Here is a 14,866-nt window from a genome sequence, read left to right as displayed (position 1 = left end):
CCACTTGCTGTGTGCTGTCAGCACCTCATTTTGCAACTGTATGAAAGAAACAGAGTGCTTGAGGTGCCTGCTGCTGTGGTGTGTGGTGAGAGGGGTTGTTAGTTTCCCAGCTTAGAAAGACATGTCTGTATTTTTAATACTGCAGGAGGAGCCTTTCAGTTTCCACTTGCCTGAAAACCTCTTCAATATTTCCAGGTTTCTGCTTCACAGCTTAACAAAGGAGACTCCTCTGGGGATCTCAAAAGTGTATCCTTCCAATACAGTACAAAACCCAGAGGTTATCTTGTGAGATACATGAAAGGAATAATTGATGTTGATCCACAATGCAGAGCTCTCCTGTAGGCTATCTTCATTCTCGGCTCTTGGTTGTAGTTAATGGAAACTGACTTTTGTCCCTCTGGAAATAATCGGCATCTTCAAACCTTTGTGTGTTTAACTGCACTGCATTTTGGGGCTTTCCAGGAGTTTTATAGAGCTAGACAAATGAACCAAGGTGGAGCTCAAACCCAGCCAGCCAGCCAGCATGGGGTATCAGCTCAGTCAGAGCAGCAACTCCCAGCACAGCAGCCACTGCAGGAGGGTGTTGGCTCTGAGTCCTGGCAGAGTGGCTGCAAGGAGACTGAGCTGAGGCAGGAGGGAGAGAGAGCCATGGGGCTGATGGAGCTGCAAGGTCTGTCAGACTGACAACTGCACAGTTCATCCTCGGAGAGAGCTCCACAAAGCGAGGCACCTTGCTGGAGAAGAGAGCAGGGAGGGTCTCTGGATGCCTTGTGCAGACCTGGCTTACTTGGGCTGGCTCATTTGTGGCCTAGGGGATGTTAGCCTTCCTCTTCAGAGCCTACTCGCCATAACCTGAGTTGAAGTCTTTCATAACATGCCTTGTTAGGAAGTTGCTGCTATACCCTGATGAAAGGGCAGGGCAGGCCTTGGCCCAGGGCAGGGCTGTTGCTCTCTTTCCAGTAAGGTCCTGTGTATTAAACTGGTGTCTGTGGGTTGCTGCTCTGCTAAGAATTTCTTTTTCTTTTTTTTTTTTTCTGGCTGGGGGAAAATCCACTGAGCCTAGAATGACTGAAATTGTGCAAATGGAGTCAGAATATGTAACCAAAGCAATGTTTAAGTAGGGTCAGTTCATTACCTTGCTAATAATCACCCACAGACATTCTGGTGGCTGTTCCACACTTGAAGTTAAATGAAGAGATTCTTGTCAGAGCCCGGCTGCAGCAGCAGCGCTGGATGCAGCACAAGTGCCTGGATGAGGAGGAATGCTGCAGCTTTTCCTGGCTGCCATATGTATTTTTATTCCTTAATTAGATGCTAGCAATACCTTGTTTGCCCTGGCAAAGCAGAGCAGAGCTCTGGGGGCATACAAGCTGGCTCGCCATGCCTATGAGAAGCTGCAGGGGCTGCAGGTCCCAGCGCACTTCCAGCGGTCGGTCGAGCTGGGCAGCCTGACCATCCGTGCCAAGCCCTTCCACGACAGCGAGGTAAGGGCTGCTGCCACCTGGCAGCTACCCCAGGCTGCCTGTCCCTGAGCCTCAGCTGCTGTGCACACAGATGTGCAGCATCTGTAATTTTCATTGCTGAACACAACTTTGTTGTTGCTCACAGGTCAGCCTTGTGCTGGCTCCAGAGAGCAACCTGAAGCCAGCCCTTTCTTCCTGGCAGCTTCTGTCCTTCCTCTCCTGTCCTGCACCCCTCTTCTCTCTGCCTGTTCATTCTCCCCAGCCTTTTCCCTCCCATTCACAGGCAATTACTCCTCAGTCTTTGTTTCTCTCTTGGGATGGAGGTCACTTTCATTCGTCCCACTCCTAGCTCTGCTCCCCTCCCTTTCTCCCTTACTTACTTTGAACACCTTTTCTTTCTCAGCTGCAGTCTGCCTGTCTGCAGTGCTCTACAAAGCCCCAACTCATGGAGTACTCACTAAAAATAAACTGTATTGTGCCAGGGAATGTGCACCTGGCCACCTGAAATAATGGAAACACAGCCTTAAGAACTGCCTAAAATAGTTGCTGAAAAAGGGAGAGGAATCAATGGGAGAGCTTCAATCTGAACAAACCTTGGAGCAAAAAAAACTTTACGTGGGTGACCTTCCCTGCAACTTCTGCTCTCGCCCTGTGTTTGGCGCAGAGTTTTGCTTCTGTTGCTGCAAGGCAAGGTAAAGATGCAGTTGTGAGAGTGGTGAGGGGGGCAGGTTTTAATGTGAAAACTTGTGGTTTGTGGCCAAGGAAAGTATTGTCAGGTGCTGAAGGATCAGAGTTCTCATCAGCGTTTCTCCAGTTCAGCACTGACAGCACAGCAGTGGTGCAAAGCGAAGGAGCCGGTGGGAAATGGAACACAGAGAGCTGAGCAGGTGTTACTGTGTTCACCATGCTTGTGCTGTGTCTCTGCAGGAGCTGGTGCCCTTGTGCTACAGGTGCTCCACCAACAACCCCCTACTGAACAACCTGGGGAACGTCTGCATCAACTGCAGGCAGCCTTTCGTCTTCTCTGCCTGCTCCTACGGTGTGTTGGGGTGTCCCAGCTGGCTCCACCTGCCAGCAGCACAGTGCTGCCTCCTTTGTGCTCTCTGCAGCTGGATCAACAGATCTTACCTTTGAGTAGTGCTGAACAGATCTTGCCTTTGAGTGGTGCTGGATGTGACCGAGTGGCTGCCTCTTGTCCCAGGGACTGTTTGGTTTCACAGGATCACAGAATGGTTTGAGTTGGAGGGGGCCTCAAAGCTCATCCAGTTCCAACCCCCTGCCATGGGCAGGGACACCTCCCACTACCCCAGGGTGCTCAAGGCCCCATCCAGTTTGGCCTTGAACACCTCCAGGCTTGAAGCCTGGACAACCTGCTGCAGTGCCTCCCCAGCCAGAGCAGCAGTTGAAGCCTCCTTTGTCACAGGGCACTGGGTGTGCAGTGCTTCACTGCCGCAGATGGGACCTGCTGGGGCTTGGGTTTTGAGTTTTCTTTACCTGTCTTTGTGAGAACGTGTGGTCAGGACACCATGGCCACAGAGCCAGAGGTGTTCATTTCTTCAGGGGCACAGCATCTGCTGAGATCTCAGGGCTCAAATGCTTCTTTCTTTCCCACCCCTCAGAAGTGCTGCATCTGGTGGAGTTCTATTTGGAGGAGGGCATCACAGATGAAGAGGCTGTAGCTCTCATTGACCTGGAAGCTCCAAGACTGAATAAGAGAGAGAGTAAGTGGCAGGAGACCATGAATGACTGTATCCTTTGGAATAAAGCTGGCTTCCAGCTCTTTCCTTGGGGAGAAAAAGCCACAATTTGGAACTGGTTTCCCCCCCTCCCAGGTTAAAAGTTGTCTTTGTGCCTTCTGACTGCTGTGGGTACAGTTCATAGTGTCCCCTCCTGCAGCCCAGTGTAACCAAGTGACGTTTTCACTGACCCTCTCCTCCTCCTGAGGCTTTTTCCCAGGCACAGTTTGTTCCTAGTGATGTGAACCATGCCTGTGTAACAATGGAGTGCCATTGCTCTCCCCCTGCTCTTTGGGAGTGGGGCAATCTGGAGAGTGTTACTCAGTTCCTGTAACAGCTGGCCTCAGAGGCTGCCCTCTTCTAGCCAGGGAAACCAGCGTGGCCTCCTGGAGCCATGGCTGTTGGAATCCCTTCTGCAAGGCTCTGGCACGCAGAGCTCCCAGCTGCTGTGGGGGCTGTGTAATGTTAGGTGCAGGGCCATGAAGGAGCAAACAGTCCTGGCTAGAGTTGCTCAGGGCTGGACTTGGAAGGGGCTGCTGCATTTGCTCTGTCAGGAGAGGGCAGAGAGGGAAAGGAGGCAGAGCTGCTGTGGCTGTGGTGGGTTTGCTGTTCCACAGCAGATGCAACGACAAATTCCACCAACTGCTGTGAGTCACAGCAAGGCCATCTCTGGCACTTTCTGCCGTCATCAAGACACTGCAGCAACCTGAGAATGCTCTGGAGAAGCCAGGACAGAAGTCCTGCTGCTGTGCTTTTGTGTTTCTCCTGTGCGTGCTGGCTGCTGTGAGCACAGACAATTCCATAGCAGCTCTTCTCTTCCTTAAGAAAGCCATCCAGATGCACAGAGCTTGAGGCTCGATGACAGTGCAGATGTCTCTGAGGAGTCTGATCCCTTTACAGCTAAACTGAGCTTTGAGGTAAGAGCCTCACTTGTCTCTTCCAGTTGTTTCCATCTTGCTACCAATGGAAACTAACAGAAATTTGTAACTGGTAATCTGTGCTGACTTTCTGGGGTGAGTGTGTCACAGATTGCAGGAGAGGTGCGGCACTTGAGAGGGAAAGGGATTTACCAGTCACCTCTTCTCTTAGAAAGAAAAACAACACCAAAACCCAGAAAGCAACAAAGAGCTTAAAAGAAATATTCTGGGACTTGGGTTGTCATCACAGAGCTGTTTCTGTGTGGGCAGCACTCCTACAGGCCGTTGCTGGGAGGTTCTAATGCCAGGCTGTGGGCACAGGTGTCATCTACAAGGAGTTGTGTTGAAGTGGGTGTAGGAAGCTCCAGACACCAGCTTGGCTTACCCAATGCACCCTACATCACAGCTGGGTGCTGCTGTTGCTAAAGGTGCTGGTGAGAGTGGCAGTGAGCGTGGTGGGGCCAGGTCAGGCAGTCCTCAGCTGACTTTTCCGACTGAATTTTACTCTGCTTCTTACGGGATCTTGGTAGTGCTAGGAGGGCTTTGCAGCTGGTGACTAATCCTCTCTGGCCCTGCTGTCCTGCAGCAGGGCGGCTCTGAGTTCGTGCCGGTGGTGGTGAGCCGTGCAGCGCTGCAGTCCATGAGCCGCAGGGATGTGCTGATCAAGCGCTGGCCGCCGCCGCTGCGCTGGCAGTACTACCGCTCTCTGCTGCCCGACGCCTCCATCACCATGTGTCCCTCCTGCTTCCAGGTAGGCTGTGCCTAGGGAGGCCTACAACAAATCACACCCAAACACAAAGCCCTGCTGAGAACCCTGTGGCTGAAACAGCTCTTACACTGAAAGCTCCTACTTGAAAATGTGCAAAGCAAATTCCTGTGCACTGTCGAGACAGCGGAAGGCAGTGGAACCCACAGACCAGCTAGACAGACAGAGCAGCAGCTGCCTCCTGACAACTGTGAGGGAGCTGAATCTGAGAAGTTGCACTGACAGCAGAGCCAGAGCCTCTTGAGTAGAGCTTGGCTGAGCAGCAAACGCTGCTTTGGATTTATTCCTGCAGCTCTGCCCCTCTGACTTGCAGCCTGGCCTAGCAGGGTGCACCAGTCAGCACCTGGCTTAGCCTTCCCTGCCTCAGGCTTGTGCACATCCTGGGGCCCAGCCACATTTCTTACACACAAACTCTCATTTTTGTCCTCACTTCTGCAAAAGTGATTAATTGCTTTGAGCCTCTTCAGCACCCTTGGCAGTGGCTGAGCTGCTGGCTGCTCAGCACCAGGTTGTGGTGCGCTTGAGCAGCTGCGAGACAGAGGAGCCGTTCCTGTAGCAGCAGCTTGACAGGGGCCAGGCTCTGTGCTGTGAAGCCCTGCAGCTCAGTTTGCATTTCCTTTGAGCTAGTCACAGCCTCACTTGTCCCTCACTCTGTTGCTAATTACAGATGTTTCACACAGAGGACTACGAGCTGCTGGTGCTGCAGCACAACTGCTGCCCCTTCTGCCGGCGGAGGACAGATGAGTCCGGCCTGTGAGGGCACACAGCCTGAACCCTCAGCTGGCTGCCTTCCCCCTGTGGCTTGGAACCACTCTGCTGGGCTTCAGCCAGCTTCCTCACAGCTTCATGAAGTCATCTTATGCTTGTTTGTACCCAGGAGTGGAACTGAGCTGCAGAAATACAACTGTTTTTTAAATGAGGTTGTCTGTTGTTGGTGAATGTCCACCCAGGTGAGCAGCTGCAATGCCACAGCTGCTTGCAGGAATGTTTGTGGGGTCAAGGTCAGCCCTGGTTGTGCTCTAGCTTGTGTTTGAAACTTGATTTACTCTGTAATGGGCAGGTCTTCAAATAAAGGGCACTATTTTTCACAACTCTTTGTCTCAGCATTTGCTAAGAATGCTGCTACTCTGAGCTTCAGGTTTTATTTCCTCCTTTCTTTTCTACTTGGGCAAGAACAGCATCAGAGTTTGCACCTCAGGAGTTCCCCTGATCTTGGCTTGCGGACCATCTCACAGCCATGCTGAGAGGAGGCAGGGGGGAAGCTTTTCAGCTGTAGAACTCACCTTGTTCCAGGGCAGAATGCCAAGGTGGAAGTGTTCCTCTCATGGCTCCCTGCCCACTGCAGTGCACACACTCTGAGCAAGAGCCCCTTCAGGGGAGGAAGCTCCACGGCCCCGAGGGGCTGTGCTGGGCAGATCTGTGTGCTGGCAGCAGCACCACGGAGCCAAGGGCTGCCAGCCAGTGGCTCCCACAGCTCCTCTGTACCCAGGGCAGGAGTGTTCTTCACTGCTGTGAACATCAGCAGTGATGTTGTTAGCTGTGATCCTGAACCCAGGGGATAGTTGCCAGGACTCCTGGCAGGCCCTGAGCCCCGCCTGACCTTATGCAGGCCCCTCACTGTCCTGCTGACCATCAGTGATGTCTGAAGGAGAGCTGCTCAGTGGTGTTCCCCCAGCATTGTTTCAGTCCATGGTCATGGGCAAATGATGCGTAGAGGTGGAAGGAGATGGACCTGCTGCCACCTGCTTCAGCCTCCTGCTGAGGCCCAGGGACTTCTCCTGATGCAGCTGCCTGACCAAAGGTGGTGGGTCAGCCCCAGGCAGCAGCTCAGCTCCCAGGCAGCAGTTTGCTCACAGCCTCCTCCCCTCCCTGCAGGAGAACAAAAGCAAAAGAAGCTGAGGGGCTGAGGTAAAGGCAGTTTAAGCAGTGAAGCAAAGCTGTGGGTGCAAGCAGAGCAGTGAGGAACATGCTCAGTGCTTCCCAACAGTGGGCAGATGTCCAGCAGAGCAGGGCCCCGGCATGAGTGATGGTCACTGGGGAAGGCAAACACCACAGACACAACATCCTCCCTCCTTCCTTCCTGCCCTCAGCTTTTATTATCCAGTGTGCGACAGCTCTGGCCAGCTTCCCCAGCCCTGTCCTCCCATTGCTGGGGGGAGACTGAGAAGAAAGCCCCAGTGCTATGCAAGCTCTGCTCAGCTGTAGCTACAGCCCTGCTGTTAGCAGGAGTGGCTATATACCCAAAGCCACCACACAGCTGCTGGGAGGAAGGAGTACCAGGGTGGTGAGACTGGCACAGGCTGCCCAGAGAGGCTGTGGATGTCTCCTGCCTGGAGGTGTTCAAGGCCAAGCTGGGTGAGGCTTTGAGCAGCTGAGTCTAGCTGAGAGGTGTCCCTGCCCGTGGCAGGGGGTTGGAGATGAGCTCTGAGGTCCCTTCCAGCCTGAGCGATCCTAGGATTCTGTGATTCCATGACAACTCCATCCCAACCTCTGTCCTGCTCCAAGGGGCTTGGGTCTGCTGAGGACAGCTGCTGAGTCGTTCCCTGGCAGCAGGAGGGTCTGGATGGTGAAGCAGCTGGGCTGGGCAGGAGCTGGGACAGAATGGTTTTCCTGCCTTCCACACAGCACAGCCTGTGCCCATGTTGCCATCAGCTGCACTGTTGTGACATCCTGCCTGTCACAGCCTCCCTTTGTTGTGAGTGGAAAATGTTCTGCTCGACTGCCTTCAGCTGCTGGCTGGGCTGGCTGGGTGCCTGCTGAGGCAGCTACCACGCAGACACCACTTTGCAGATGGGACTGGGGATGCCCCCGGCTCTGCTGGGCTTCTCCTTGGGAGTGCCAGCCTGCCATGGCACACCAGGGTTCCTGAGCCCCTCAGTGGTTCCTGACCAAGCCTGCTTCATTTGCCACTTGGCAAATGCTCTGCTCTGACACCCCTCTACTCCTTCCCTGCTCCCTGGCTGTCTGTAGCAAGGACTCTGTGCAGTGCTGGTGGAGAGAGAAGCCAGGATGGAATCCAGATCCTTCTCCAGGAACTGAGCTGGCACTGTGGCACCGCTGGGAGCGGAGAGGGATACAAGAAATAGCTGCTGCCCTGACAGACAAAGTGGATCTAGCAAGGGAGCTGCTCCCTAGTTTCAGACACCTCTGACCACAGCCCAGCTTGGGCCAGTGTGTTGGGCAGAAGAGGGTGGGCAGAGCTGGTACAGTCTGAGGGTGCTCTGGGCCCAGGCTGCCCTGTGCTGGGCAGCTCCACCAGCAAGGAGCAGTCCCACCCTGGGCTCTGCCTGGGGCTGCTGTCAGTGGCTGACCAGCTGCTGCCTTTGATTTGCACCACTGCAGCCCCCAGCCCCACACTGTGCTCCAGCAGTGACGCAGGCCAGGCCTAAGCTCCAGCAGCAGCTGCTAAGCTCAGCAGTGGCTTTGCTGCACCAGAGCTTAAGGTGCCATATTGGGACCATAAACCCTTAATCTCCTGTGCCAGCTGCAAGCACCAACAGCTGTAGGTAGCTGGTGGCACTGCTCTGGCTTTGGCAATGTGTGTGGAAGGTTAATCAAGAGGGACTTGGGAGGTGCAGGAGGATTGTGAGGACCTGGGGATTGCATGGGAATGTGGAGGAAGACCTTTGAGACTGTCCCCAGTGATGGTTGCCACAGCCAGCCAGGTCTTCTTTTGTCTGTGGTGTACCACCTCAGCTCCTCCAGACCTTCCCTGCTTAGAGTGAAGGTCTCCCAGCTTGGTCTCTCTCTAGAGCCCGGCACTTGGTGCTTTTCCTCTTTCAACTCTCCATCTGCTAAACTAACCCCAGGGAAGACTGGACACAGCCAGGCCAGGCCTGGAGGAGTTTTCTTCAGGTCTTTTGCAATCCCAACAATTCTGTGTCTCAACCAGCGCAGGAAGCTGAGTCACAACCACCCTCCAGTGCTGCTTTGCAGCAGTCTCCTCATCAGTGCTGGTACCTGCCTGGGACAGGTTATCTGTTTGGTGTTGCCCCTGCTGTTGACATGACCCAAAGCTGGTCACAGGGGAGATGGTGCAACTGGACCCTGCCAGTAGGGTCAGTGCCTCACTGTGGCCTTCACAACGCCCCAGCCAAGCCCCGAGGCAGGAAAAGTAATGGCTAGGAGCATGTGAAGAAAGGGTTGGTGATGCTCCTGCTGTGGAGAGCACCCCTGGCGGCCTCCTACAGGGAGCAGCTGCTGCTCCAGTGGACACTGACTGCTGGGGGGGAACCCCACGTGCCCTGTGTCAGGCCCAGGCCTGGGACACCTCTTTGTCACTGATTGACCATACCACATCTGCCCAGCCTGGCCACCATATGCAGCCCCCAGTACTAGTCTGGGGCTTTGAACTGCAAACTTCCCCCCCTGGTAGCAGGGAGTGGAAAGGATCTTCGGGCTGTTGGTGGGAGCTGAGAGCTCAATCTGGGCGCCCTGCAAATACACAGCCAAGAGAAGAATCCTTGTGTGTGTTGTCTTCCCTGGCACCCCCATAGGCACACATCCCATCCCCAGACCTCTCTGTGAGGAAATGGAAGCTTCACCCCAGCACAGCCCTGTGAGCCCATGGTGGGTGGCCTGGGTGCCTTACAGATGTGAGGGCAGCAGGAGCCACAGCTCAGCACCAAGGGTGGCAAGATGGCTATGGGGGCAGGGCCCACACCAAACCCTTGCTCCCAGTGCATGAGTGGATCTGCTGTCTGGGTTGGGGCCCCCCAAATGAAGGGGGTGGTGCTGAGCTACCTTCACAACTATGAGCTGTGGTCTCCAACAACGACAGTGGCAGAAGCAGGAGTCACCTCAGTGCCCCCACAGAAAGCCCCTTAGCCTGGGTGATTATGATCAATAATGCTCTGAGCCCTAATCATGCTGACTCTGGTGCCTGTGGCTTACCCTGGGGCAGTTTATAAGGGTGGCCCCACTCAGGGGAGTGCAGCCACATCTGGAGGTGACAACAAGGGCTGAGAGGTGGCCACAGTCCCACCTCAGAGCCACTCAGCACCTAGAGGGAGCGCGGCAGGTGCTGCAGGAGCCGCAGCCATGAACGGCACAGAGGGGCAGGACTTCTACGTGCCCATGTCCAACAGGAGCGGGGTGGTGCGGAGCCCCTTCGAGTACCCCCAGTACTACCTGGCTGAGCCCTGGAAGTTCTCGGCGCTGGCTGCCTACATGTTCATGCTGATCCTGCTGGGCTTCCCCATCAACTTCCTCACCCTCTACGTCACCATCCAGCACAAGAAGCTCCGGACTCCTCTGAACTACATCCTGCTGAACCTGGCGGTCGCTGACCTCTTCATGGTGCTCGGAGGCTTCACCACCACCATGTACACCTCCATGAATGGGTACTTTGTCTTTGGGGTGACAGGCTGCTACATCGAGGGCTTCTTCGCCACGCTGGGTGGTAAGCTTGCCAGGCAGCCACAAGCTGCCAGGGCTCACCTCAGGCTGCAGCAGGAGGGAGGATGCCCAACAGTCTTGGAGAAATGGCATGTGGAAGGTCCTGGGGCTGCTGCTGCTGGGGGCTGAGGCAGCTGCAGTGTTTCAGGGCGGGAGGTGAAGTGACAAATGACACTTTTAGGGGTTTTGACCCTGTTTTGGTAGCCATCTGGTCAGTATCCTGAGCACGCCCCTGCAGCAAGCACAGCAGCTCCTGCAGCTCTTCTTGGCTTGCTTTCTGACTTGAGAGATGACAAATTGGTTCCTCCTGTTCCATGGGGCTGGTTCTGTCACTTGCTGTCATGCGGTGTGTGGTGTGCCTGGGCCAGCAGCGTTGGATCTCCTTCCAGTGCCAGCCAGCTGTCTAAAACCACCCTCCTCCATCAGCTTAGCCTTCTAGCCACCAGAAACTGCTGTCCTGGTCCTTGGGGCACCCTGTGAAGCTCGCATTAGTGAGGGGCAAGCCTGGGGGCATGGCTGCTCATCGCATCTCAGAGTGGGGCCATAGGCTTGTGGGGGCAGGTGCTGCACAGGACATGGTGGGATCCAGCCCTGGGTCTCAAAGCACAGCAGCCAAGCAGTGGCTGTGGGTCAGTCGTGCAGTGAGGAGGTCTCTCTCATGCCCTCTCATTGCATCCACACTTGGCCTTCATTCCTTTCCCTTTGCCAGCCCTTGGTGGAGATTCTCCTGCTGCCAGGTGCCCTCCTTGGGAGCGGTGCCCAGAGGAGGCCCTGTGCTGCCAGCTGCTCGTTCTTCCCCTCCTGCAGCTCACAGCTCCCTGTGCCATGTGCCCTCTCTCCTTGGTGCAGGTGAAATCGCTCTCTGGTCGCTGGTGGTCCTGGCTGTTGAACGGTACGTGGTGGTCTGCAAGCCCATGAGCAGCTTCCGTTTCGGGGAGAGCCACGCGGTCATGGGCGTTGCCTTCTCCTGGCTTATGGCACTGGCCTGTGCTGCTCCCCCACTCTTCGGATGGTCCAGGTAGGGAGGGCCCCATGCCTGCTACCCTGTGCCCGCTGCCCAGGGGGAGCCTGGCTGGCAGCAGCTTGGCTGTGGCTCCAGCCGCTGCGCCCTGCGGGTGCTGAGCCACCCGGCGCCCCTGGCAGGTACATCCCCGAGGGCATGCAGTGCTCCTGTGGGATCGACTACTACACGCTGAAGCCAGAGATCAACAACGAGTCCTTCGTCGTCTACATGTTTGTGGTTCACTTCATGATCCCCCTGACTGTCATCTTCTTCTGCTATGGCAACCTGGTTTGCACTGTCAAAGAGGTTGGTACCTGCCGGCAGCGGGGGGCTGGAGGCTGCTCCCATCCCTGGTTCTGGGAAGGGGTCATGTCAGGCTCCAGGCTGGCAACCAGGCTGGCAACCAGGCTGGCTGGTCCTCCACCAAGGGAGAAATAGCGAACTCCAGATGTGCAGCTCAGCTGTCCCACCCCTGCCCCTGTCTCCCTCCCAGTGCAGCCCTCCCTAGCCCCATCATGGTTCCATTGGCTTCTGCCCACAGGCTGCTGCCCAGCAGCAGGAGTCTGCCACCACGCAGAAGGCAGAGAAGGAGGTGACTCGCATGGTCATCATCATGGTGATTGCCTTCCTGATCTGCTGGGTGCCCTATGCCAGCATCGCTTTCTACATCTTCACCAACCAGGGCTCAGACTTTGGGCCCATCTTCATGACTCTCCCGGCCTTCTTTGCCAAGAGCTCTGCCATCTACAACCCTGTGATCTACATCGTGATGAACAAGCAGGTAACTGGCAGGCAGCAGGAGCTCTCCAGCACCTCCAGCTGTGGGTTTTGCTTGGTAACAGCTTGCAGAGTTCCAGGACTCTGAGGCACTACTGGGCCAGGAGCGAAGTTCCTCTCCAGGCAGCCTTGTTCTGCCGTGCAGCAGGGACACGGTGCAGCTCCTCCTTGGCATGGCACCCATCTCATACATGCCAACCCACCCTGTCAGGAGGGGCTTAGGAGCTGGCTCGGTAGAGGAGATAGAGGCTGCAGCTGCACCGGCAGCCAGGCGGGCAGCAGGCAGCGGGGAAGGAGCCATGGCAAGGCTCCGCCGGAGCTGCCTTGCGTCCAGCCGCCTCACCCGGGCTTCCCTCTCTCCCAGTTCCGTAACTGCATGATCACGACCCTGTGCTGCGGCAAGAACCCGCTGGGTGACGAGGACACCTCTGCTGGCAAGACAGAGACCTCCTCGGTCTCCACCAGCCAGGTCTCTCCCGCCTAGGCGCCGCTGGAGCGGCCGATCCCGGGGTGCGCGGCGCCGCCCGAGGAGCACGGAGCCGCCCCCACCGCCCCCAGCAGCGGGCCGTGGTCCGGGGCGGGCTCCTCTCCCCCGACGTAGCCCCCGGGCAGCAGGCTGCACCTGCATACGTTTGTAATTAACACAAAGGCTTTAGCCCATGGCCGGGAGGCTTCGTGCTCCTCTCTCCATCTGCTGCGAGCTCTGCCCCCTGCTCTGGCGCCTGCCGGACGCGAGTGAGGCCATTGTAGAGTCACCTTCACCATCCTAATATCTCCACCCGCCAGAGCCTGGGGCACATCCCTGCTCCCACCGCAGGGGCCAGAGCCGGGGTCACTTTAGAGACGGAACCTGGCCAGTGCCACCCAGCTGCTTGGCCCGGATGTGCTTCCAGCTGCCTGGGAGCAAGTCTGGCTGCTTTGAGGTGCCCCGAGCCCTGTCAGATGCTCCCAGCTCCAGCCCTGCCAGATGCTCCCAGCTCCAGGCCTGCCTCACCTCCAGTCTTGTCAGAAGATGCGGGAGGCACTGTGACCCCTGCACTGGGGGATGGGACAGGGCACCAGTGCACATGGGTCCCTCCGTGCCACAGAGGTGCTGGCTTCGGATCCTGCCCAGCAAGCAGGTGGCACAGAGGGGACCTGGTGGCATGGCACGGCACAGCCATGTGTGGCCACAGTCAGATGTGCTTGGGGAAGGCTTGGTGCCTGTCCTGCACAGCATGGCACCCACGGGCAGTGTCTGCACCCCAGGCAGCAGCCCCACTCCGTGCACCCCAGCAGGCAGCCCCCTCCCCATAGCCCTGCCATGAATCCGCAGGTACCTCCTGGCCGTGCCTGAGACTCACTCCCTGCCCCTGCTCCTCCAGGCCCTCCTGGTCTTGCCCTGTTTCAGCTGCTCTCAGCCTGGCATCAGCCCCGGCAGGGGGCTTGTTCCTGAGCCGGGCTGGGCGTGTGGCAGAGCTCCCCTGGCGCAGTGCCAGGGCAGCATACGGCGCAGCGCCACGGGCATATGCTGTGGGCATGGCGAGCGGCAGATTGCGATTGTAGCAGCACTCCGCCGGCGTATTTTTAGCTCAGCCATACAAATAAGATGTTTTTCTCCCTGTTCAGTGTTATCAACATTTGAAACTATTTTTGTACATTATCATCCTCTCTGATTTCTAATCCTGTGCAGCTTTGCAAGGTCTAATAGGGAACACACAGAACCTGTGCGAATGAAACCTTTAATAAAGAGCAATTTGCAAGTACAATTCTCTCCTTAATTCTGTGATACTTCTGCATATTCAGTGAAATCCGAAGATTAGAGGTCATGAATAATGCAGTGTTCAGGGTGATGGTTGATTCATGTGCTTCAACTCTGAGAGATGGTTTTGGAGGGAAGAGGAGGAAGGGCTGGGGGTGTGTTTGCTGGCCACAAGGCCCTGCTCAGTGGGAGCTGCTTGAAGCTTAGCTCTGTGGCTTTCCCACCTGCACTGGACCAGCCCTGGTACCTCCTGGAGATGTCCTGGCCCTGAGCCCACAGGCTGTGGCCCCACATGATGTCTAGCCCTGCAGCTGCTGCTGGTGGTGGTGGTAGGGGCAAGCAAGGGCTTGGGATCACCTCACCAAGCCAGGTGGGTGCTGGAGGCTTCATGGAATTGGAGGTGTGGTGGCAGGATCCAGGAGGAGATGGGGTGGAAGAGATGCATCCTTCCTACTGTGGTGTCAGCCCTTCCAACTCTCCAGTGCCCACACTTGCCCCTCCCTGGGTGACTCAGAAATGGACTGGAAATGGAGCAGGGAACAGGCTGGCAGTACTGGTCCCAGGGGAGCCTGACACACAGAGACTAGGCACTGGGTGCTTCTCCTTGCTCCAAACCAAGCTCCTGCTGGCACCATGGTCCCCTGCCAGGGCCTAGCTGCTGCACTCAAGAGGTGGGTGCAGCACTTAGCTGTCTTTCCCCTGGGGCTCAGGATGACCACCCCACAACCCTTTATCACTTAGCTCTCTCCAAACAGTTTGCTCAGACAGATCCCCTCTTCCTCCAAGCCCCTCACCAAACACTGGCAAAGGGCTCTTCATTTCTCCACCACCTGCTCTCCCGGGGGCAGGGACCAGAGCAATTAGCAGCTGCCAACCGGCCCCAGCAGTGAGGGTGCTAATCACATAAATGAGCTGTGGCTGAGTCTAGCTTGTGAGCATGGGCAGTGGTCCTGGATCTTTGAGCTGTATGTGCTGCCATGGAGCCTGCTCTAGGTAAGGGTGGGCTGGGGCTCCGCTGGATGCGGTCCCCGTTGGATGTGGTCCCTGTGAGGCTATAGGGATGAGC

At 56.4% G+C, this 14,866-nt stretch overlaps 2 protein-coding genes across 5 annotated transcripts in view; both read left to right on the top strand.

Annotated features, from left to right (window-relative positions):
* IFT122 (intraflagellar transport 122) overlaps positions 1-5,950 on the top strand; it is a 29,940-nt gene extending 23,990 nt beyond the window's left edge. For all 4 annotated transcript variants that reach the window (XM_054387539.1, XM_054387537.1, XM_054387536.1 and 1 more), the window contains 7 exons: positions 146-246; positions 1,319-1,484; positions 2,391-2,502; positions 3,083-3,211; positions 4,037-4,116; positions 4,703-4,867; positions 5,550-5,950. In XM_054387539.1, the coding sequence (XP_054243514.1) occupies positions 146-246; positions 1,319-1,484; positions 2,391-2,502; positions 3,083-3,211; positions 4,037-4,116; positions 4,703-4,867; positions 5,550-5,639 (843 nt within the window). In that variant the 3' untranslated portion in view covers positions 5,640-5,950. The remainder of the gene's footprint in view (positions 1-145; positions 247-1,318; positions 1,485-2,390; positions 2,503-3,082; positions 3,212-4,036; positions 4,117-4,702; positions 4,868-5,549) is intronic.
* A 3,972-nt stretch (positions 5,951-9,922) lies between these two features.
* On the top strand, positions 9,923-12,543 carry RHO (rhodopsin). Its single transcript, XM_054387346.1, has 5 exons — positions 9,923-10,283; positions 11,129-11,297; positions 11,423-11,588; positions 11,824-12,063; positions 12,424-12,543. Exons 1-5 carry the CDS (start codon positions 9,923-9,925, stop codon positions 12,541-12,543), a joined length of 1,056 nt encoding a protein of 351 aa, XP_054243321.1.
* The last annotated feature ends 2,323 nt before the right edge of the window (positions 12,544-14,866 follow it).

This window comes from Indicator indicator, chromosome 15 (assembly GCF_027791375.1).
Source record: "Indicator indicator isolate 239-I01 chromosome 15, UM_Iind_1.1, whole genome shotgun sequence".
Lineage (NCBI taxonomy): Eukaryota > Metazoa > Chordata > Aves > Piciformes > Indicatoridae > Indicator > Indicator indicator.
This window is presented reverse-complemented; position numbering and strand designations above follow the sequence as displayed.

Bases quoted from the DNA above. Each gene is read 5' to 3' on its own strand.
- RHO (XM_054387346.1), top strand. From the start codon at position 9,923: ATGAACGGCACAGAGGGGCAGGACTTCTACGTGCCCATGTCCAACAGG. The intron at 10,284-11,128 runs GTAAGCTTGCCA...TCCTTGGTGCAG, and splicing joins CTTCTTCGCCACGCTGGGTG to GTGAAATCGCTCTCTGGTCG. The intron at 12,064-12,423 runs GTAACTGGCAGG...CCTCTCTCCCAG, and splicing joins ACATCGTGATGAACAAGCAG to TTCCGTAACTGCATGATCAC.